At 54.6% G+C, this 21,793-nt stretch overlaps 1 protein-coding gene across 1 annotated transcript in view; it reads right to left on the minus strand.

Annotated features, from left to right (window-relative positions):
• Positions 1-3,336: 3,336 nt before the first annotated feature.
• The window catches only part of Kiaa0319 (KIAA0319 ortholog), a 52,961-nt gene continuing 34,504 nt past the window's right edge, over positions 3,337-21,793 (minus strand). The window contains 10 exon segments of the mRNA XM_047559294.1: positions 3,337-4,342; positions 6,771-6,877; positions 8,850-8,910; positions 9,944-10,065; positions 11,891-12,033; positions 15,463-15,544; positions 15,547-15,620; positions 16,251-16,390; positions 18,272-18,345; positions 18,348-18,422. Of these exon segments, the coding sequence (XP_047415250.1) occupies positions 3,971-4,342; positions 6,771-6,877; positions 8,850-8,910; positions 9,944-10,065; positions 11,891-12,033; positions 15,463-15,544; positions 15,547-15,620; positions 16,251-16,390; positions 18,272-18,345; positions 18,348-18,422 (1,250 nt within the window). The 3' untranslated portion in view covers positions 3,337-3,970.

Below are 21,793 nucleotides of genomic sequence, written 5' to 3' on the forward strand. Positions count from 1 at the left end.
GCTCTAACTCGTCAGTCACATGAGCGGGCAGCGCACCCTCGGGCAGAGCCCTGGCCACCACTCTGGGCATGCAGGGCCGCCTCGCCCGTCCTCACAGTCTTCCCTATGTGCACGTGCACCTGCGTCTCTGCTGGTCCTCATCTCCCCCTGCGACACAGCGAGACTGGAGTGGGGCCCACCCGATGGCCGGGCTCTGACCTAACTGCCTGCCCAGGGCCTCGTGGAGCCCTGGGGGAGCTGGGAGGAAGCGCAGTCAGCCATGGCTCGGGCAGCCTGCTGCAGCACCCCTCAGTCCCGGGGACGGAAAGCCTGTCGATCCGCTTCCCATTGCAGAGGCAAAATACCGGAGAAAACCGGCAGGGAGGAAGGACTCGCTGTGGCTCACAGTTCAGAGGCTTCCCTCCGTCCACGGCCTGGGCCTGGGATGAGGCAGCTGTCCTGGCAGAAGTGCATGGTGGACGGAAGCTGTTCACCCACAGCAGCCAGGAGCTGAGAGAGGGGAAGGGGCTGCGTCCCAACACCCCCCTCAAGGCCTGCGACGTCCTCCCACCGGGCCCTGCCTCCTGAGGTCTGGCCACCTTGGGAGAGTGCCACAGGCTGGGCACCAAGCCTTCAGCACACGGGCTCCGGGGGACACACAGGGTCCAAACCATAGCAGAAGGTCATCGTGGTTGAGACTATGACCATTGGTTCATTTGCTTTCAGAAAGCAGTTTGGTCCCTAGGGAACTGTGCAGACCTCTGAGCAGGACCAACGGTGACCTCGGAGCCCTCTGCCCACCTGAGGTGGCCCAGCTTCGACTTCGACAATTATTTACTTCGCCAAAATTCCTCCCACTGGAGTTGACCTGGAAATGAGGGGCCTGCCTGAGGGGGTGGAAACTGGGCGCACAGTTGCTCTACCTGTGAGAAACTGGAACAGTCAGGCTCACCTGTAGTGATCTCTCAGGGAGGGTGGGATTGCAACGTCCACGAGGAAACTTCCGGGAGTCAGGACGTACCTGCTCGTTGACTGACGGTGGTGATGGATCCACAGGTGTGCACGTACGGCAAAGCCTGTCAAGTGGCAGGCCCTAAGGGTGCGTAGGTTGCTGCACATGCGTGAGACTCAACATGTCGTATTTAAAAGGCTGGCTTCGTTACTGATCCAAGCTCGATTAGGCGTGCAGCTCAGCTCCAGCGGCCTGATCTCACCACCACCCCACCGCACTGCCAGCCTTCGCCAGCAGGGGGCAGACGGCCATCCATGGCCACCTGTTCTGCCAAGATGGCTTACCTTGCCTGCAGCACGGAGCGGCAAGGTTCATGCCAGCAGATGCCAGCGGATGCCAGTGGGTTTGTTCCAACAAGGGTCTAAGGACACATCCAGCTTCATACAGTTTGCATGACGCAAAGTATTTTTTTCCAACTGTTTGAAAACACAAAGCCCATGCCCTTGGGCTCACAGGACATGCAGAAACAAGCTGCCTATCCAGTTTGCCGCCTGCCCTCTACACGGAAGCCCGAACGAAGCCTGAGGAAAACACATTTCCCCAAAAAATAAGCATTGCAGAAGACAGATACTTTTATTCAGATTAGCAATACCTTTAATAGTGTTACATTAGAAGGAATATTTTGTTAATACAAGGGGAGATAATACATTTTAAAAAGCAGAACAAAGACTTAAAACCATCCACCACAGCTCGATCGCATATGGAAGTGGGGCTCTTGCCCTGCCCAGCCACCAGGAGGCATGCGCATGTGCGGTGACAACCTGTCTGACTCTGCATGTTCTGTGCTAATAAACACACTCAGCCTCTGACTGCTGCGGGGTTGAATCCTCTTTCATGGATCTCGGTGGGGATTCTTTGTCTTCCTGTGTTGTTTTGCAGTGCTGGGGATTGAACCCAGGGTCCTGTGCTTGCTAGCCTGCGCTCTCCACTGAGCTACACCCCCCACCCTTCTCCTTATTGAATCCAATCTCGTCATCCTGGGAGCCCTGCAGATGCTTCTCCCCGCTCGCCCACAGCTGAATGCTCTGCCTCCGTAGACCCTCCACCATAAGTGGCCCAAGACAGTGCAGGTGGTCGTTCCACTTCACGCTCTGGTCCTCTGATGAGTGGGTGACAAGGAGACCTGCCTTCTGGTCACTACTGTGGTGTTTGCTTCTGGTTCCCCATCAAACCAAGAGGAAGGATCTGAGATGCCAGGCTGAGATGGCCGGGGACAGGAGGGCCCAAGCAGCACATTGCAGGCCTCGAGAGAGCGTTGGCCGTAATCCGGCGGGAGAGCTCAGTGGGCCATCTCTCTTAGTCTTTTGCCCTTGGACCTGTCAACAGGGCTTCCTATCAGTCCCAGGAGGAGGACTTTCAGAAAGTCCAAAAGGTTCCCAGAATTTGCCCTGCAAGACAGGAGTTTTCAGAGGAGTGGAAAGTGGGCCTTTGTGGTCAGTTCCCAGACCCACTGCTTTTGACTATGACCTTGGACCAGACACGGAAACGAACCTTTCTGGCCTTCAAAGGGCTATCTGGACATGAGAATAGCACTATCTCCTTTTCCGGGTTGACGGTAGGGGTCTTGTGCGCCAGAAATTTCCAAATTGTGCATAAAGCTATCGTGACCCCGGTCACTGGGTAGGGCAGGTCTCGGTTCATGAGGCTAGATACTGCTGGGAAAAGCACCCCGTCTGCCTTCTAACACGACAGATTGTATTGAACCTGCTAGCTATACAGAAAGTATAAACAAAAGAAATTATACACCAAGAAATTACATTCTGTACATTTTAGTTCTACTGTTCCAGGTAAGCGTGACTCAGGAGTCCTCCCTGACCCATGATTTTGCTTTCTGACATGTTACCTGTGGTCAACTGCAGTCTGAAAATATTGACGAAAATTTTCAGAAATAAGCGATTCGCACGTTCTGTGTGCTGTTTGAGTAGCAGTGATGGAGTGGCACTCTGTGGCACTCCAGCCAGCCTGGAAGCAAGTCGCCCTGGTCCACTCTGTCCACGCCAGAAGCCTGCCCACTAGTCACTGAGCATGGCCAGCACAGCCATCCAGTTGCCACAGATCATTGCATGTTCAAGTGACACCTAGTATAACTTAGCAGTGGCCCCAGAGCACAGGAAGAGTGAGACTGGCAATCTGTGTACGTCAAATAGGACTGCAAAATGCTTTCTTCAAGCAAAAAGGTGAATGTTCTCGACTTTGAAGGGAAAACAAAACCACATGCTGAGACCACCGAGAGCTATGGCAAGGACAGGTGTGTCCACAAAGCTGTGAAGAAGGGAAGAGAAACTTGTGCAGTTTTGCTGTTCCCCCCCAAACTGCAAAGCAATGGCCGCAGCATGTAAGTGCTCAGTCACGGTGGGAAAGGCCTCGGCTGTGGGTGCGCCTGTACAGGACAGAGCGGGACATGTGGGTTGGGCACTGTCTGTGGCTTCGAGCACCCCACATGCCCCACCTGACAGCTGGGCAGAGGCGTCCCCGCCTGCTCTGGGGGCTGCCCTGTGGGAGGAGAAGGCTGTTTAAATAGGGTTGACATGTCCAGTTGTTGTGGAAAGTGCCGCAGTGACCCAAAGCACCGGCACCACGCCGTCTCCATCGAGACGGACTGAATTTCAGGACTTTGGATGACCAGCCAGGGTGGTGACTGCCGTCTTGGCATGGCCTACGGGCATGCTCAGCACTGTTCAGAACTGGCAGTCCCACCATGGTTGACGTGAGCAGGTAAGACAGGCCTCAGGGTCGCTGCTTTTCCTTAGAGAAAGAAAGGGCGATGCTAAATGCCGCCTTCTTGGTCCCCCCGCCCTATCCACTGCTTTAGAACACAGTTCCTCCCCAGCCCCGTGCCTCTGCCATCCACAGAATGTTCTCTGAGGTTCTCTAGACACACAGGTGCTGAGCTCTGTCTTGACATGAGCGATATCACCGTGCCAGCTTTGAAACGTGGAACTCCTGCCAGAACATAGCTCAGGGGTTTTACCTGGGCTGTTAACCAGCTTCCCAGTCGGAGGAGCGGCATTTCAGTTCGCTTTGCCTCACGGTCCCAAGAAACTGGTCTTTTACTGCATGAAACAGCCAGTCCGCTGGAGAGGGCGTCGTGTGCAGGGCAAGGCGGGCTCTCTGCTCCATCCCACTGGTGGTCCTGCAGACAGGGGTCCTGTGGGCTCCGTCCATCTCACGGCTGCTCCACCATCTGTCCTTCAAGCAGTAACTGCAGGAAGCCCCATTCCTGACGGAGCCGTTCATGGAAACTCTGGGAAGCCCTCTCTCCATCCTTGGCCGGCTGAAGATGGTGTCCTGCTCACTGTCAAGCTCAGACTCGGACACCGTCAGGCTGCAGTTGTGCTCTGTGCTCCGGGGCTTGGTGCCGAGGGGGGAGCAGCAGAGCCTCAGGGAGGCAGCACTCTGCCCTGGGAGGGGCTCCCTTCTTCTCCTCCAGCTCCGGGATTCTGGTCACATGAGGAGCATGGACTGCCCCTGAACCTTCAGCAGAGCTAGCGGCTTAGGTTCCCAGTGAGCAGCAGCAGGGACTCGCTGTCACACCTGAGTTTGAGTCCAGCTTTGTCCTTCCCATGTGTGGCCCTGGGCAAGGTGCCCAACCCTGGGGGCCTTCCTCTCCTCCCGTTGGTTGGGTTCACAGTGAAGAGTAAGTGAGATAGTGACCATGAGGCCCTCGGCCCAGTGTTCCGCAGAGAGCACTCAATAAATGAGGCTCTTATGACTCTGCTGTTTAGTTCAAAAGATTTGCATCGTAGGGTTAACATAAGAGCAGTACAGGAATGGGACGTGAACCCTGCTTTCAGAGAACCAGCAGACATAGACAGAGGAGTCGTCGGCTGCATCAGGCAAGAAGTAAGACCTACCTGAACGCGGAGGAAGTAGCCCCGCTGTGGCCGGGACTGCTTCCAGGGTGCTCCACCTAGCACGGGAGTGCAGGGAAGGGAAGGCTCTGGACCGGAAGAGAGGGTAGGGGTGTGGACTGTGGGAAGCATCCAGAAAGACTCAGAGAAGACCAGACTGCTGCAAATGATTCCCGCGGGAAATAGTGAGTGAGAGGCCAGGACCTCCCGGAGAAGCCCTGAATCCTGGCAAGGCCTGAAGTGTGGGCTCTATCCCACAAGCAGAGGGATTCGTGACCACGATGCGGCTTGAAGACAGTAATACGACTGCGGTGTGCAAGACTGAAGGAGGGGCCCGGGAGCGGACCGCAGAACAGAGGTTGCTGGGATCTCAGTGCTGTGCCCCTCAAAATGCTCTGACCCCCAAGGAGAAGGCACTGAGAGGCGGGGCCTTCAGGAGGTGACAGAAGGTGACAGTCCCAATAGAGGAGGCGGTGGAGAGCCCTGCCCCTTCCTGCCCACGGGCCAGGCTGCAGGGAGAAGGTGCCATCCAGGAGGAGCTGGCCTCCTGCAGCGAGTCTGCTGCAGACTCCAGACCCAAGAGGAACTGTGGTCTGTAAGCCACCCCGTCTATGGGTGAGAAAGACCAGGGCAGGGCCAGGGCAGTGCAGAGGACTAGGGCCCCACTGCCAGACTTCCCTGGTCTCCGTTTCCTCTCCTCCAGAATGGGGCTGATCATAGTGCACACCTCAGACAACTTGGTGGATGAGAATTAAGCAGGTCGGGGCACTGCAAGCTCCTAGCATGGTCTCACTATGGTTACCGTGCAGCTCAGAGGTGCCATCACGAGGGTATGATGGAGGTGAGCAGGCGGCAGGAGACAGGCAAGACAGGTGGCTGGAGCTGGGGACCTGGTGGAGCTCCAACAACTGAGTCCTGCCTGGGCAAGAAGGGCTTCTAGGAGGGCGGGAATGCCAGGAGCGGGCGAGCGCGGGGGGGGGTGGGGGTGGGAGGTGGGCAAACAGCAGGAGGGAGGCGGGCGAACAGCAGGGGGAGGTGGGTGAGCACCAGGGGGAGGCGGGCGAGCTGATGCAGCCAGAGGACCTTGAGCTCTCGGGTGCAGTCCCTCGAAACACCTCTGACATCGGCTATGTCGTGCACATGGTAGGCACTCAATAAGTGCACACTCTTCTGTACCTGCACTGAAGCTTTTGCTGCCACAACCTCTAACTACAGTCCACACCAGGCAGTCCTGGCCTCTGTCCACAGGGTTACCTGGGGACTGTGCCTCGGGCAGCCGCTCAGTGCTGAGTGGGCAGTGTTTGGAGTATGACCGTGAGTAAGAATGGATTTAGCTGTAACGCTGACATCAAGGCAGACGCACAGAGCACTGCGGAGCAGCCCCAGCGGCCAGAGAGCTGGTGAAGTGTGCCTCAGTTAACACTTGAGATCCGAAGCCAACGGGAGCAGGCTGTCAGACTCCCCCTCCAGCCCGAGCTACTGCAGCTGCTGGGAAACGCTGGGTCTTAAAGTCCGGAGGGCCCTGTGCTGCATTTCTGGTCTGGCAGGCCTAGGGGGACCAGCAGTCAGACGTGAGCTGGGCACCGCACGGCCTGTCCTGCCACCCTGCATCCACCGAGCAGAGCCAGCACGGGGGCACCGCTGCCAAAGGAGCTTGGCCCTGGGGTCATCTGGCAGAGCTCAGTTGATGACAGGCACCTCACGTCCCTCACCCATCAGTGCCTGCAGCTCTTTGCCAAGACGTCACTACTTCTAAGACCAAGGGTTCCAGTTAGCAGGTGCCCAGGATGGAGGCAGCGGCCTTCATCCGGGTTCACGTCTCACTCCTCCTTCCTAATTCAAGCGCTGACTCAGCTTATTTCTCCCCTAGACCCAGTTTCATTCCCTGGCAAACACCTGGAGGAGACCGTATAGAGGCCCCGGGAAACCTTGGGGGTCGTCTTACCATATTTGGGCCTCAGCTCCATTCTCTTCTGTTCGTCCATGTTGTCCGGGACGGTGTACTTGGTTTTTTTCCTTTTTAGTCCTTTTTCATCTGAAAGGAACAATGAAGAGCTCAACTCGGATTGGTCACTGGGACCCAGGGTCTAAGCACGTGGAAGACCCTGAAGGAAGTGTTTTGCCGTCTGTGTGCGAAGGTTGACATTATAGCTCCTACGAGACCCCTGCAAGGCCGTCCAGAGTCCCAGAGTCTGACAGGGCTTCAGCACGGGTTGCAGAAGCAGCTTACAGAAAGCAACTGGCAGAACACACCGAGGGTGGAAAGAGCCACACCACTGCTGCTCCCCACGGGCCTCAGCGAGTCCTTGGCTGAGGGGCGGAGCCCCGAGAGCAGCCCAAAACCTGGGTGTCCAGGGAGCTTTTCCCTAAGAAGCCTGCTGAGTGGTTTTCCCCCAAAGCATTATCACCCTGGAATGTCAATGATGCAAGAATCAAACTAGCAATCAGAGAAGGAAAAACAGCAGAAGTGATAATACAGTAAGTTCCAGAATGATTTAGCAACAACCCAGACTTTCATTTTTTTATCACAGCACGTGAAAACTAGGCTGGCCCTATGGACCTCATCCCTCGCTGCAGAATAGGATTTGAAAACACATCAAGACCATGCTAAGGTAGGTAAAGACAAAGAGTAGCATGAGGTGAATAAGAGACAGGCCTCTCACCCTCAGGTTAGAACCTTTTAGCTTTGGCTTTGAAAATTCCCCAAGACCTCTGTGCCTCCATGTTCTCACCTATAAAATGGGGCAAGAACAGTCCCTTTCCCCTCTGGCTGCTGGGAGCACCACACAGTGTGACCCGGATGGAGCCCTCAGCCAGGGGTCACAGGGGCACAGCCTGGTGAGTGTGCTCAGTCATCAGGAGCACCACCGGCCCCCTGTGCTTGATATGCAGGACCCAAAGCTGCAGGATACTAAGGCCACACACAGCAGGAACCCCGTCCCAGGTGGTGCCGGGAAAACCTGATCAACCTAAGCTGCTTCCTGGTGCTTGTGCCCGGCTCTCCTCCACCAGCCTACCACGGGAACATGGGCACAATTAAAACTTAAGTAGAAGCGACTTCCGAAGAGTAACTGTTCGTTTTAGTACACCTACTTTTCTATGTGTGTGGTGCTGGGAATTGAACCCAGGGCCTGGTGCATGCAGGGCAAGTGCTCTACCAACTGAGCTACATCCCCAGTCCTGCATCTACTTTTTATTATGGAGTACATTTTCAGAGACTCATAGAAAGATAGACCCATGCTCGTGCCCGAGGACGAGGTAACCACTCCCCCACACTCTCCTCACAGAGGGCTGAGTGTGGGGCTCAAGAAGACTCAGACAACAAGGCGGCACTTGGGCTTCTCGGCACCCCATGGAGAGAAAAAAGAAAAAGAAACACGAAGTTCTTTTTGGTGGTATTGTTGCCTCACAATAATAGATTAAAGGAGATTCAGGCCTAACGTGGTGGCACACACCCATAATCCTAGCAACTCGGGAGGCTGAGACAGGAGGATGGCAAGTTCAAAGCCAGCCTCAGCAACTTAGCAAGGCCCTAAGCAACTTAGCAAGATCCTGTCTCAAAACAAAAAATAAACAGGGGTGGGGATGTGGTTCAGTGGTAAAGCACCCCTGGGTTCAATCTCTAATACCTAAAAATAAATAAAAGGGATTCAGACAGATCAGTTTGTTGTTTCATGCAATTAAAAACCAAAGTCTTCTTCAAGAAGTTTGTACTTTCCTCCACGGAGGCCACTGAGGTTCTGCTCTGGAGAGGTGACGGGACACTAGTGAGGATAACACTGGATTTCTGACCTCCTGGAAAGCCAGAGCCGCAGGAGGCCCAGGATCAACCCGTTTCTGCAGGCACCTGCACCTTGGCCTTGTTCTTGGACCAGCTTGTCTTCATAAAAGTGACAGTCGGACAGTTCAGCAGCTTCAGAAGCCCAGCAAGCCACGTCAGGGCAAGACATGGCATCCTGGGAGGCACTCTGGGTCCAGGTGAGCAAGCGGAAGCACGTACCTGCGTCACAACTCCCGCCAGCACCAGGAGAGCACGAGCCAGCCCTGGCACGTAGAATACACTCCACCCTGGAAAACGAGAGCTGGAGTAGGCGTGGGCGCGTGCTCTTGGCCAAACAGCCCTGTTGTGGTGACTCACTGAGATTCCTGAGGCAGCGCGCGTAGCAAGCGGATCACCATCAGTCCACAACCCAAAACTGCCCTGTGCCCACCGCTTGATTCAGGGCCTCCTGGCGCCCACAGTTCATGCCGCCTGGAGAGCTGAATGACCCAAAACGACCAACATCAACCATTGAGTAGCATAACGCCCCTCGTACGTACAGGCATGGCACCTCCGCCTAGTCCTTCGAGCCCCCAGATCACAACCCTCCCCAGAACGTGTTCTGGCTTGGTGTTAATAATGTGAAGTGCCGCAGCACAAAGACACTTCTCAGCCCAGCCTCCGTTCCTCCTGTGCCCTGGCAGAAATCCAGCATAAAGAGCTCTGCACAGCAATTCAGGACCAGAGAAGCTGAGGGAGCAGAAGCACGGGCTTGGCAGAGCTCTCATGGTAAATGTCACAGGTTCTCGGAATTGTGGCTGACCCTGGCTGTTCTAGACGCTTGTGCATATGAGCAGGAACATGATCTGGCCGCCAGCTCTTACCGTTCTTTCTGCCACTCATTCCCACCCGGATCCTCAAGACCACAAATCTACTCCTAGAAGAAGACATGTTCAGACACAGTTCTCTCCCGAGAGGAGACGGAGGGGAGCAGCCTGGCCTGCCGAGGCCCTGGCTCTGACTGTTGGTGCCTGCCTGGGAGGACAGGCCACAAGAGTGGGCTGAGTTTCTACACTGCTCCGACTCAGGCAGATCCCTGCCAGGGGACCTGTCACCAGGTCACCCTGAGCCAGATCCATGGCTGGTATACCCTGGAAATGTGGCCTGTGGCCACAGCAGCCCTTCCCAGAGCTGCCAGTCAGGGGTAAGCTGGCTCTGACGCAGAGAACTCCTCTTGGGGATGTTTAGGCCTAAGCCCAGAGGTGGCCATGGGGAGGAGCTCTGGGACAGGAGGACATGGCCTGCACTCGTGGGTATGGCCTTCTCGGCACCAGGACTCACCACAGTTGCTCTCCCATCCCGGACGTAGTGCTGGATCAGGTTCTCCATCCATGGCTGGGAGCAGATGCAGTGCTTGGTGATGGGGTCACAGTGGCCATAGCCAGAACACTCCAGAAGGCAGCCTGCAAGGGGCAGGGGAGCTGAGTGCCACAAGGAAGGGGGCCTGCTTCCCTACTCTGTACCCCAGCAGCGTAGGCCGTGGCCACATGTGTGTTATTGCATGAGGACCTGCTGTGGCATGGACATGGCCCCAGGGTTAGTCTCTCCCAGCCAACCACCTCAGCAGGAAGCCAAGGGCAGAGCAAAGAGCCACTCCATTCAAAAACGCCTCCAAAAGGCAAGCTCGCGGCCACTCTGGCCCAAGACCTCGAGCTCCCAGGATGCCTCCAGTGACAATAACTGGGAAAGTACACAGAGACTCGTCTGTATGGTCACATCATTAAGAGTGAAGCTCAAAGTCCATGAATGGAGGGCTGGTGTGTGGCTGCAGGCCACGTCCAGGAGGAGCTCCACACAGCCACCAGCACCTTGTGAGGGGACACTGAAAGGAGTGAGAGAGTGGTCGTATATGAAGTTAAAAGAAGCACCGTAAAAGCAGAAGTGAAGGCCTGGGGACGTGGCTCAGTGGTAGGGAGCTTGCCTGGCATTGGGGAGGCCCAGGTTCAAGGTCTGGCACTCAAACACACGCCCACACAGAACCAGACCTGGAAGGTTCAAGGTCCAGCACTCAAACACACGCCCACACAGAACCAGACTCCAAAGGTTCAACGTCCAGCACTCAAACACACGCCCACACAGAACCAGACTTGGAAGGTTCAAGGACCAGCACTCAAACACACGCCCACACAGAACCAGACTCTGAAGGTTCAAGGACCAGCACTCAAACACACGCCCACACAGAACCAGACTCCGAAGGTTCAATGTCCACTCAAACACACACCCACACAGAACCAGACTCCAAAGGTTCAATGTCCAGCACTCAAACACGCACCCACACAGAACCAGACTCCGAAGGTTCAAGGTCCAGCACTCAAACACGAGCCCACACAGAACCAGACTCTGAAGGTTCAAGGTCCAGCACTCAAACACGCGCCCACACAGAACCAGACTCCGAAGGTTCAAGGTTCAGCACTCAAACACGTGCCCACACAGAACCAGACTTGGAAGCATCCTGACAATTACATGTTCACAGAGATGGAGCAGCTGGAAAGAATACAGCCAAAGGCTACTGAAAGTCATCTTTGAGCGTGGGAACTCTAGACTCGATGATCTGGAGGGTTATCCCTTCTTTGTGCCTTTCTGGATAGTCTACATTTCCCATGGTTATAAATATTACTTTTGTGGCCAGAAAAAAAAAAAAAAGCTATTTTAAAAAATCAAGTTACTCTATATTATAATGGAGAAAGTCAATTTTAGGTTTATTGGAATATTTGTTGGAAATAAATTTTACTGCCCAAATATTACCATGTCTCTTGTGAGCCTTGCTGAAAATGACCACTTCAAAGTGATGCTTACTCATATTGCTCATGAGAAGAGGACAGGGACCATGGACTAGGAATCAGTGCAGTGCCCTGGAGGGGTGGCAAGCAAGGCACCCAGAGCAGAAGTCCACCCGGAAGGCACGTGCGGGCTTGTGGAGGGCGGGCACAGCACACACCTGCATCCCGATGCCTGGGAGATGGAAGCAGGGAGGTGGATTGAGCCCAGGAGTTTAAGACCAGCCAGGGCAACAGAGATCCTGGAGAGAGAGAGAGGGAGGGAGAGAGACACCCTGCCTGTGCTTGCTCTCCATTGCCCCCTAAGACGGGTCGTTGGAAAAGTGTGCTGCAGGAAACCCACCGGAGAAGTCAGTGCCAACAAGCCCTGGAGGTCCACGTCCCTCCCCCTCTGTGCCTGCGAGACGCACCCACCACTGTGACTTTTGGAATGTTCCTGAATGGGGCGAACCAGCTGTGTCGACCCTCAAGACCTTGAAAAGCAAGCAGCTGGGCTTCTCCTGTGACAGCTGCCTGCGCAGAGCTCGGGTCACGTCGGCAGCTCCAAGGACCTTGGGGGGAGGCCAGCTCTGCACATAGAACATGAGCAGCGCGCTGCAGAGGACTGGCCCCCGTCGCAGGGTAGGCAGGGCCAATGCACATGCCAGCCGGCTCCCGCCTGTGCTGCCAGGAGCTGGGCGGCCGCAGCTCTGGGCTGGGGAGGGAGGCCGGCCTGCCCGCGGGCCCTGGAACTGCTCCTCTTCACAAACAGGCCCTCTGATCTCACAGCACAGCGGCCTCAGAGGAGCAGCAGGGGCCTGCGAGTGAAGGGCCGGCCCTCCTCCCCCGCTTCTGCCTGTGTGCTGGGATCGAGCCCGGGGCCAGGCACATGCCAAGCACACGCTCTACCCCTGAGCTGTACCCCGGCCCGCTTTTTACCTTTTTTATCGAGATATGATTTACAAACCATAAAATCCAAGGCTCTGCAGTAAAAATCGCAATGGCCGTTAGTGCTTTCCCAGGATGGCACAGCCATCACCACTGTCTAAATCCAGAACAGTCCCGCGACCCCGGGGGTAACCCAGACCATGAGCAGCCATTTCCCATCCCTGCTCCCCACAGTCTCTGCAACCACCGATCCGCTCTTCTCTCCAGGGACTGGACGACTCTGGACCCTTGGTGTAAACGGAGTCACGCCGCGGTACAATCCTCTGCGCCTGGCTCCGTTAGCTTAGCAGAATGTCCCGCAGTCCACCGCACTGCGGCACCTGTCGTGTGGGTATCTCACTGCTTCTCTCCGTTCCTCGGCTGGTGGACATTCAGGCTGTTCCACCTGGCTATCGTGACAGGGGCTGTGGACAGCCACACAGGTCTGGCTCCTCTTGGTCAGCACCTCTGAGTGCAATCATGGCTGCTTAGTAGCTCTGTGCTGGGCATTCTTAGGACTGGCCAGACTCTTCCACAGTGCTGGGCCTTTCCACACCCGACCAGCGACTGCAGTGTCCAGGGTGCCCAGGTCCTGCCCAGCACTGCCCTGGTCGGTCTGGGACTGAGCCTTCCCAGCGGGTGCTGAGTGGTGTCTCCCTGTGGTTCTGATTTGCACTTCCTTTTCACCTGCTAATGGGCACTTGCACATCTTTGGAGAAAGAACTGTTCAGATCTGGGTTGGTTTTCTAGGGATGCTGTAAAAAAAAAATGAAAAAGTAACACAGATTTGTCCACATCTCTTGTCCTCTCCATCCCACAGTGTCCCTGTGTGTCCACATGTCCTGTCCTCTCTGTCCCATGGTGTCCCTGTGTCCACATGTCCTGTCCTCTCTGTCCCATGGTGTCCCTGTGTCCACATGCCCTGTCCTCTCTGTCCCATGGTGTCCCTCTGTGTCCACGTCTCCTGTCCTCTCCGTCTATGGTGTCCCTGTTGCCTGTGTCTCTTATCATCTGCCTCCCGTGGTGTCCCTGTGTGTCCCTCTGTGTCCATGTCTCCTGTCCTCTCCGTCTATGGCGTCCCTGTTGTCTGTGTCTCTTATCATCTGCCTCCCATGGTGTCCCTATGTGTCCATGCTCCCTCTCTTCTTACAAGGACACCAGGCTCAGGGACAAGAGGCACCCTGCCTGGCATGACTTAATCCTTACTACATACTTTTGAACAACTCCATCTCCAACTACGGCCACCTTCCAGGTACGAGGGTCAGCACTTGGCTAACCCGTGTTCATGTGGGGGCACCGGGCTCAGAGCCTGCTGCCGTTACTGCAGCTTCGCCCTCTGTGTGCCTGTGATCTTTCGTACACTGGCCCTAGTGGTAGGAGCCGCCAAGTGTCCCCGGACGAGGCCCCTGGTCTGGCATATCTTTTGACACAGGCTTGGGTTCAGCTTGACAGTACCTTGTCGTGAGTTTGTGCTTCTGCCCTTGGGATGGAGGTTAGTCCACATTTTCTTTCTGTGTGGTGTCTTTTTCTTACTTAGGCATCAGGGTAGAGCTGGCCTCGCAGCATGAGTTGGGAAATGTTCCCCAGCTTCTATTTTGGGGGAAATCTTGTGAAGTGCTGTGCTAACCATTTCAGCACTTTGCAGGGTTCGCTGGGAAAACCGTTTGGGGACTTTTGTTCCTTTTCCATGTTACACGTGGGTCAGAGCATCTCTGTTTAGTCCTTCCCACTCCATAAAGTTGCCCCCCCTTCATTCCTGACTTCAATAATTTGAGCCTTCTCTGGATTTTTCTTGGTTTTCCTTTATCAATTTCGTTCACCTGTCAAGGGAACAACTTTTGGTTTTGTTGATTTCCAAGCAAGTCTTTGATTCAGTATTTGGTCTTTTAAAAGTAAGAGAAGTGGATGCTGTGTTTTAGAAAGAGTTCTGTAAAAAATAACTAGAGGGCTGGGCATGATACCCCATGCCTGTAATCCCAGCGATGGGGAAGGCTACAGCAGGAGGATCCCAAATTCAAGGCCCACCTCATCAATTTAGCAAGGCCCTAAGCAAATCGTAATGCGATCCAGTCTCAAAATAAAATATTTTTTAAAAAGTGGAGGTGCTGAGGATGTGGCTTACTGGTAAAGTGTCCCTGGATTAAATTCCCAATGCCAAACATACATACAAGCATACATAAACACACATGCATGCATGCATACACGCATGCACACACACACATACATGCATACACATTCACACGCATGCACATATACCAATACACATACATATGCACATATACACATGCATGCACACATACATATGCATGCATACATACAAATACACATACATACAAATACACATACATATACCCATACATACATATACACACCAGCATACGTATAGACATACATGTAAACACATACATACACATATACATCCATACACACATATACACATACATACATGCATACACACATATACACATACATACACCCATACATACATATACTCACACACATACATACATGCACACACACATACACAAACACATACACATGCATACATATACACACGTGTGCGCATACATACACCTGTACATGCACATGCATATGTACAGAGACATGTATACACATATACGTACATGTATTCATATGTACACATATACACATGCATGCATACACACTCACACACATAACTGGAGGGCGGGGGAGGAGCTCAGGGTAGAGCCTGGCCTAGCCCTTAAGTCCTGCGACGATTCGCAGCTCGGCAACATCACCCCGACACCAACAGTGGTAACAATCAGGATGTGCCTCACTGGGCAATGAGTAAATATCAGGCCTGTGGAAAACTAGCCCCAGGGCAGAGCTGGTGGAACTTCCGTGGTTTTCATTCCCATGTTCTTCCTCTCTCCTCCACCGCGTTGGTTAAGCGTTTAAAAACAAGTCCCGGCGTAGCACAAAGGCCAGCGGCGCTGCTCACTGAGAAGCCCGGGCGCCACAGCTCGGGGCGCTGCGCAGGGTAAGCCTGGCCTGGCTGGCCTCGCCCCGCCGGCCCCAGCCTGCCCTCGGGAAAGGCCGGTGCCCTCTGGCATCCCCGGCTCCTGCACTCGGATATCCTCACCCACCAACAGGTACCTGAGGTCCAAGTGCGCCTGGATCCGCTGGACCTTGAGGTCCGAGTCCAGCACGTCCAGTAGCCCCGCCAGCCGCCTCACAGGGCGTCCTTCTGCTGCTCTGCCAGCTGCCTGACCCCAGCCTGCAGGACCAGCTCCACCAGGCCGCCCGTCTCGGGTCTGGAGCAGAAGACCCGGCCGGTTTCCACCTGGAGGGGGCAGGCGTGGCCTGCGTGCGCGTCCAGCGGACCCTGCGGGGTTTCCACATCTGGCTCCTAGGACAGATTCTTTCAAACACCACAGAGGCCGCTATCAGGAGTACTTTTTCCGTTTTCTCCCAGTTCGTTCTCCAATATATTCCCCCACCCCAACCAAGGTAACCAAGCATACCTAATGAGCCTCTGGGCTAATTTGAAATGTCAGCACCCCCACCCCCCACACTTGACCAGACCGAAAGAGAATTTTCACCCCCTGTGCCCTGAGCATGGTCCACCCGCAGTGGGGATCGGTGTGGCCACCTTGCTGAACTCTCCCCGACCGGGGCATCCCAGTATTGGTCACTGTGTCCACTACACTTTTAAGTCTTTGTTTCTTGACAGGAAAACAAAACTGAAAAGGTCTCACTGTCAGATCCAGTTCTCCTCAACAAGTTATGGGGCTGGATGGTGTGAGACTCTCGGGTGCAGGAAAACCCTCCAGGTGGCCCCAGGAGCTGACTCCAGTCACAGCAGGCCCCGCTCGCCCTGCACTGTTAAGAGTCCCGGTGCTGACTGGGGCCCAGGCCTGGGCAGCTCTGCAGTCAGGGAGCACACCTGGCTGCACCTCCAAGTGGCCGTGTCCATGTCCGAGGCCCCCTGGCTGTCCGTGACTCTCACGTGGGAAGCGTAGACAGCCTCCACCAGATTCGCCAGCTGCAGGGCCACACTGTGGTCAGAGCCCTCGATGACATCCTGGGAAGTAACACAGGACCGCTGTCAACCTGGGGTCCCAGTCTCTGGTCCCAAACTTCAGCACCCACGTTTGCTACACACTGACCAGGGAGCTGAGGCGGAGGAGGAGGTGAGCTGGGCTGGGGGTGCTCCTAGCCCTCCTCCCACTCAGCTGGAGCACCAACACTGTGCGGGCAGCCTTTCCAAGGCAAGTTGACCAAGCGCTCTCCAGGAATTAGCAAGCCATCAATTCTGTCCAAGGGAGGGAAAGACCTAAACTAGGCAAGGACCCCAGGGCGGGGCCTGGGTTCTGTGGGCCTCGTTGTAAATGTTGAGAGCAGGGTGGTATCTGTGCTGCTAACTGTCTCAAGGACAAACAGGACTGCTGGGCCCCTGTGCTTACCAAGGTTGTTAAGAGATATTTGTCCGAGGAAGGTGCGGTTGCCTGGAGACCTTATCCGTCAAGGACGGGAGCGGGGCTTAGCCCCGACTCATCTCCTGCAGAGTTCACCCCTTCCCTCCTCCCTTCTTCCACTAGGACCGTTCAGTTCTGGCGGGACCCAATGAGAATCAAATAGATTGGCCCGACCCAACCAGAGAGGACTAATGTTTAGCTGTTCAAATGTTAACCAATTAAAAGAACACTGTAAAACTGCTTGCCTTTCATTATAAAAACCCTGCTAACGAGGGTTCGGGACCTCTCTTAGCGTCACTGGTTAAGGACGCAGAGGACCAGGTTTGAATTTGCTAATAAATGACTCTTTGCTGCTTGCATTGATCGTGGTCTCTGGTGGTCCTTGTGGGGTCTCGAGCCTTTGGGCACAACAGTAAACATGCGTGCTCTATCATGCTCTCATCTCGCTTCCCTCACGTGCATCACGTGCTCCTCAGACCAAGAGCCTGGCAGAAGCATCACTGCTCTGTGGGCCTCAGGGCTCCAGAGAAGTGGAGGAGACTTTCCCAGACTCCCGGCTCTGAACTTGCTGAAGGGAAAGGATGCAAAAGAAGGTAGAGGCTCCCAGGAGAGGACGAGAGACCGGCGAGACCCACCACCAGCTGGGCAGAGGGCAGTTCAGAGGGGCTGGGGACATGAGGAGCACTCAGCCCCTCCCTGTGGCCAGGCCTTCGGTACCCCTTGAGGGCTTGCAGGTCACTCGCCCGGGAAGGGCTGGCAGGATGAGGCTGGGTAGGCAGACCTGGCCAAGTCACTTCCTGCCTCTGCATTCCACTCTCTGCCCTGTGGGGGGTCAGCAACCCCTGACTTTTGGCATGTCTGATGTGACATGAGGAAGAGGAAAGAATCTACTTGGACAAAAGAGAGATTCCCTCGAGAGACCGGCTTCAAAGTCCCGCCAGGCTCTGCTCTGCTACCAGCCAGAGTGTGGTCAGGGAAAGTCAGAATGGACTTCAGCTTTAGTTTTATCTAACAGCAGCTGTGCCCTCCAGACCCTGGAACATCCGAATTTAGAATAAGCCCCTTACGGGGGAGCCGAGGTCAGGATATGAACGCTGCTGCAGACTGAATGTGGCCCTCCAAACCTCACCTGCGGAAGCCCTAACCACCAGCGTGACCGTGCCCAAGGACAGGCCCTGTACGGAGGTGATCAGGGTGGTGGGTCCTGGGCTGGCCCTGTTTAGATGTGATCAGTGTCCTTCTAAGAAGAGATCCGGGGCTGGCGCCTCCCCTCCTCCCTGAGGACACAGGGAGAAGGCGGCCATGCACCGGCCAGCCAGCGGCCTCAGCAGAACTGAACTGGCAGGCGCCTCAGTCTCGTCTTCCCACGCTCCAGAGCGCTAGGAAATGGAGTCCCGTTGGCCGAGCCGCCAGGCCCTTGGCGTGCGGCTGCAGCAGCCCTAGTGACTGTCACAGACACGTCACAAGCCAGCACACAAGGTACTCGCTCCAGCGGCTGGACTCCGGCCATCCTGCACCCACAGATAGGACACGATGCCTTGGTCGTCGGGAGACCTTGAACATCCACAGTAATGGAATTATTGGGAAGCACAAGAACATGTCTGCCACCAGCCCCGGCTCTGGGAGGACTATGACTTTCTATGTCAAATACAGCAAAAAATAAGCAAAGATGTCGACTTAAAATGCTGGTGATAGAAGAAAGCATGTCATAAAATACCCACAACTGTTCCCTCTAGGGGAGATGCAGATTTTTAAATACCTAAAGACATTATTGTCTGCCCCAAACACCTGTAAGACAACATACAGACTTTCTTACAGCTCCGTGCTTAGCTGGTTAAGATTCGGGGTGAACAATCAACAAATGGGCTAAGGATATGAACAGACGCTTCACAGAAGAAGATCTACAAGCAATCAACAAACATATGAAAAAATATTCACCATCTTTAGTTATAAGAGAAATGCAAATCAAAACCACCCTAAGATTCCATCTCACCCCAATTAGAATGGCGATTATCAAGAATACAAGCAACAAAAGGTGTTGGCGAGGATGTGGGGAAAAAGGTACACTCATACATTGCTGGTGGGGCTGCAAATTAGTGCAGCCACTCTGGAAAGCAGTGTGGAGATTCCTTAGAAAACTTGAAATGGACCCACCATTTGACCCAGCTATCCCACTCCTCGGCCTATACCCAAAGGACTTAAAATCAGCATACTACAGAGATACAGCCACATCAATGTTCATAGCTGCTCAATTCACAATAGCCAGATTGTGGAACCAACCTAGATGTCCTTCAATGGATGAATGGATAAAGAAACTATGGTATATATATACAATGGAATATTACTCAGCTATAAAGAATAATAAAATTATGGCATTTGCAGGCAAATGGATGAAATTGGAGAATATCATGCTAAGTGAGATAAGCCAATCTCAAAAAACCAAAGGACAAATGATCTCGCTGATAAATGGATGATGACACATAATGGGGGGTGGGAGGGGGGCAAGAAAGGAAGAAGGAGGGACTGTATAGAGGAAAAGGAGGGGTGGGAGGGGTGGGGGGGGAGGAAAAAATAACAGAATGAATTAAACCTCATTACCCTATGTAAATGTATGATTACACAAATGGTATGCTGTTACTCCACGTACAAACAGAAACAACATGTATCCCATTTGTTTACAATAAAAATAAATTAAAATAAAAAAAAAGATTTGGGGTGAAAAAGGTAAGGCAGTGGCAGCACGGACACTGAGGGCTTTTCTGATATATATAACAGCCTGTCATCGCCCTCCTTAAACAAGAGAAACATACACCTGTAGCCCCAGCGGCTCGGGAGGCTGAGGCAGGAGGATCTTGAGTTCTAAGCCAGTCTCAGCAAAAGTGAGGCCCTAAGCAACTCAGTGAGACCCGGTCTCTAAATTAAATATAAAATAGGCTGTCCGTGACTCCTATCACGGATGTGGGGATGTGGCTCTGTGGTCAAGTGCCCCTGAGCTCAATCCGCAGCACCTCTCCCCCCCAAAAAAGGGAAACATTGATCTTACTTATGTTCAGGGCCCAGAAAGTGAAAATATTTTGATTTAAAACACACGCTAGGGCTGGAGTATAGGTCCGTGGTAGAGCTCTTGCCTACTATATGCAAGGCACTGTCAAGAAATAAAAATGAAAGCAAAATAAATACACTCTGAGTCATTTTTTACTGGTCCACACCATCTGGCTGCAGAAATATTTGGATTTTTTAGTATGGCCAAACTGGTATGAGATGATCGGCCCCTGGCTCCTTTGACTGGGTGTCAGATATAAACGAGACAACGTAAGAGCCGCTTCTGACCTAACGCCCCAGGAAGGAGGGCCCCGGGCACCCGCAGGTGCCATCAGGAGGGTCACACTAAGACCCCGCCCCGTCTGGAGAGGAGGCTGCTGCGGGGCAAGTCCAGCGAGCTCGGGGGGCTTCTGAGTCTCCTGACCAACAGGCAGAAACAGAAAGCAGGTGAAGAAGGCCCAGTGTGGACCCAAGGGGGACATTGCCCATGGTCTCCAGAGGTTCCCATCCTGAGGGAAGCCCGGAGCCTGGAGCAGAGACCACTGGTCCACGCCCGGGCCTCCCGCCGCCATGGCTGAGGGGGTCGGTGGTAGAGTGCTTGAAAAGAGAGTCTCACATGAAGGAAGCTCATGCCAGGCCAGATGTGGCTCAGAGGTGGACACTTGCCCTGCAGGCACAAGGCCCGGGTTCAATCCCCAGCACCGCCAAAAGACCCTGTGAAAAGGGGAAGGTGCTGAGGAACAGAAACAGAGGGGCACGCTGAGCCCCGCGGCCGTGACACGACCCCGCGCAGGTCGCTGCTGGCCCGGCCGGCGTCCTCTTGGTCCGTGCTCTTGAACTCCAGCTTTGTGCCCCCGGCCCCGCCCAGGCACCTGGCTGTCAGCAGCTCAGAACGTCCACATCTGAACCTGATCCCCAGAGCTGCCGCTGCTGGCGTGAGTGCTCCCGTCGTCCTGCACGCCCTGCGTGGCAGGTGCCACCCTCCCCCAGGAGGCCGCCCTCCACCCTCGGCTGCTCTGCGTCTCCTCCCTTCTGGGCCTCAGAGAGCCCCTCGCCTCCTGCCCAGACGATGCCGGTGCCCCTGCTCTCCCCCTTCCCAGCGACTCCTCCTCTTCTTTTCTCTCCTTTCTTGACGGTGCTGGGATGGAGCCCAAGGCCGCGTGCGCAGGCTCCACCGCTGAGCCGCACCCCCGTCCTGTCATCTTCCTAGAAATCCCCCTCTTACCGTTGAAGATGACCTGCTGCTACGTTTTGCTTTCACATACTCCAATCAGAACAAATAAACTACAAATGGATCAATGAAGCGAGACCGGCAAAATAGTGCTGGCCGAGAAGGTGGGCACGGCACGTGACGATCTTTAGGACGGGTCTACTTCTGTGTGTGGCTAGAAATATCTACAAGAAAAAGGTTGTTTTTAATCCACCTCCATCTCACTTTGCTGATAAAACTGCTTCGGCCTCACCTACCTGCCCAACTCCTAGGCACGACAGGAGGCAGGTGCCCCTGCGTGGCCGAGCCTTTGCCTCGGGCTCGGGCGGCTGTCCCCACGGCCCGGCTCTCTGGCCCTTCCCGTTCCACAGGTGTGTCTTTCCCTCCCGCCATGCTCTCTCCCTCCTCTGTGCTCAGACGCGTCATGATCGTCCATGGTAATCTATCCAGCCAACCAACATTGGAGACCTGCCATGAGTCTAGCCCTGCTTTATAGAGGGTAAGGAGATACCTGAAGCCAAGGACCTTGAGCAGCTCCTGGCCACGGGGGAGACAGACAAGGAGGAAAGTGCCCACAGCAGTACTCAGGGTCTGAACCCCAAATACCAGTGAGAACCAAGAGCATCCAGCTCCTGAGCTCCAAGAGAAAGCAGAGGGTAGCAGCACTTCAGGCCCCGGTCCTCGGACCCCAGGGTCTCCAAAGGAGAGTGGAGCTGTTACAAGACACATTCCAGGAAAAGGAAACGTGCTCCCCTGC

This window comes from Sciurus carolinensis, chromosome 7, assembly GCF_902686445.1.
Source record: "Sciurus carolinensis chromosome 7, mSciCar1.2, whole genome shotgun sequence".
NCBI classification, from domain to species: Eukaryota; Metazoa; Chordata; class Mammalia; order Rodentia; family Sciuridae; genus Sciurus; species Sciurus carolinensis.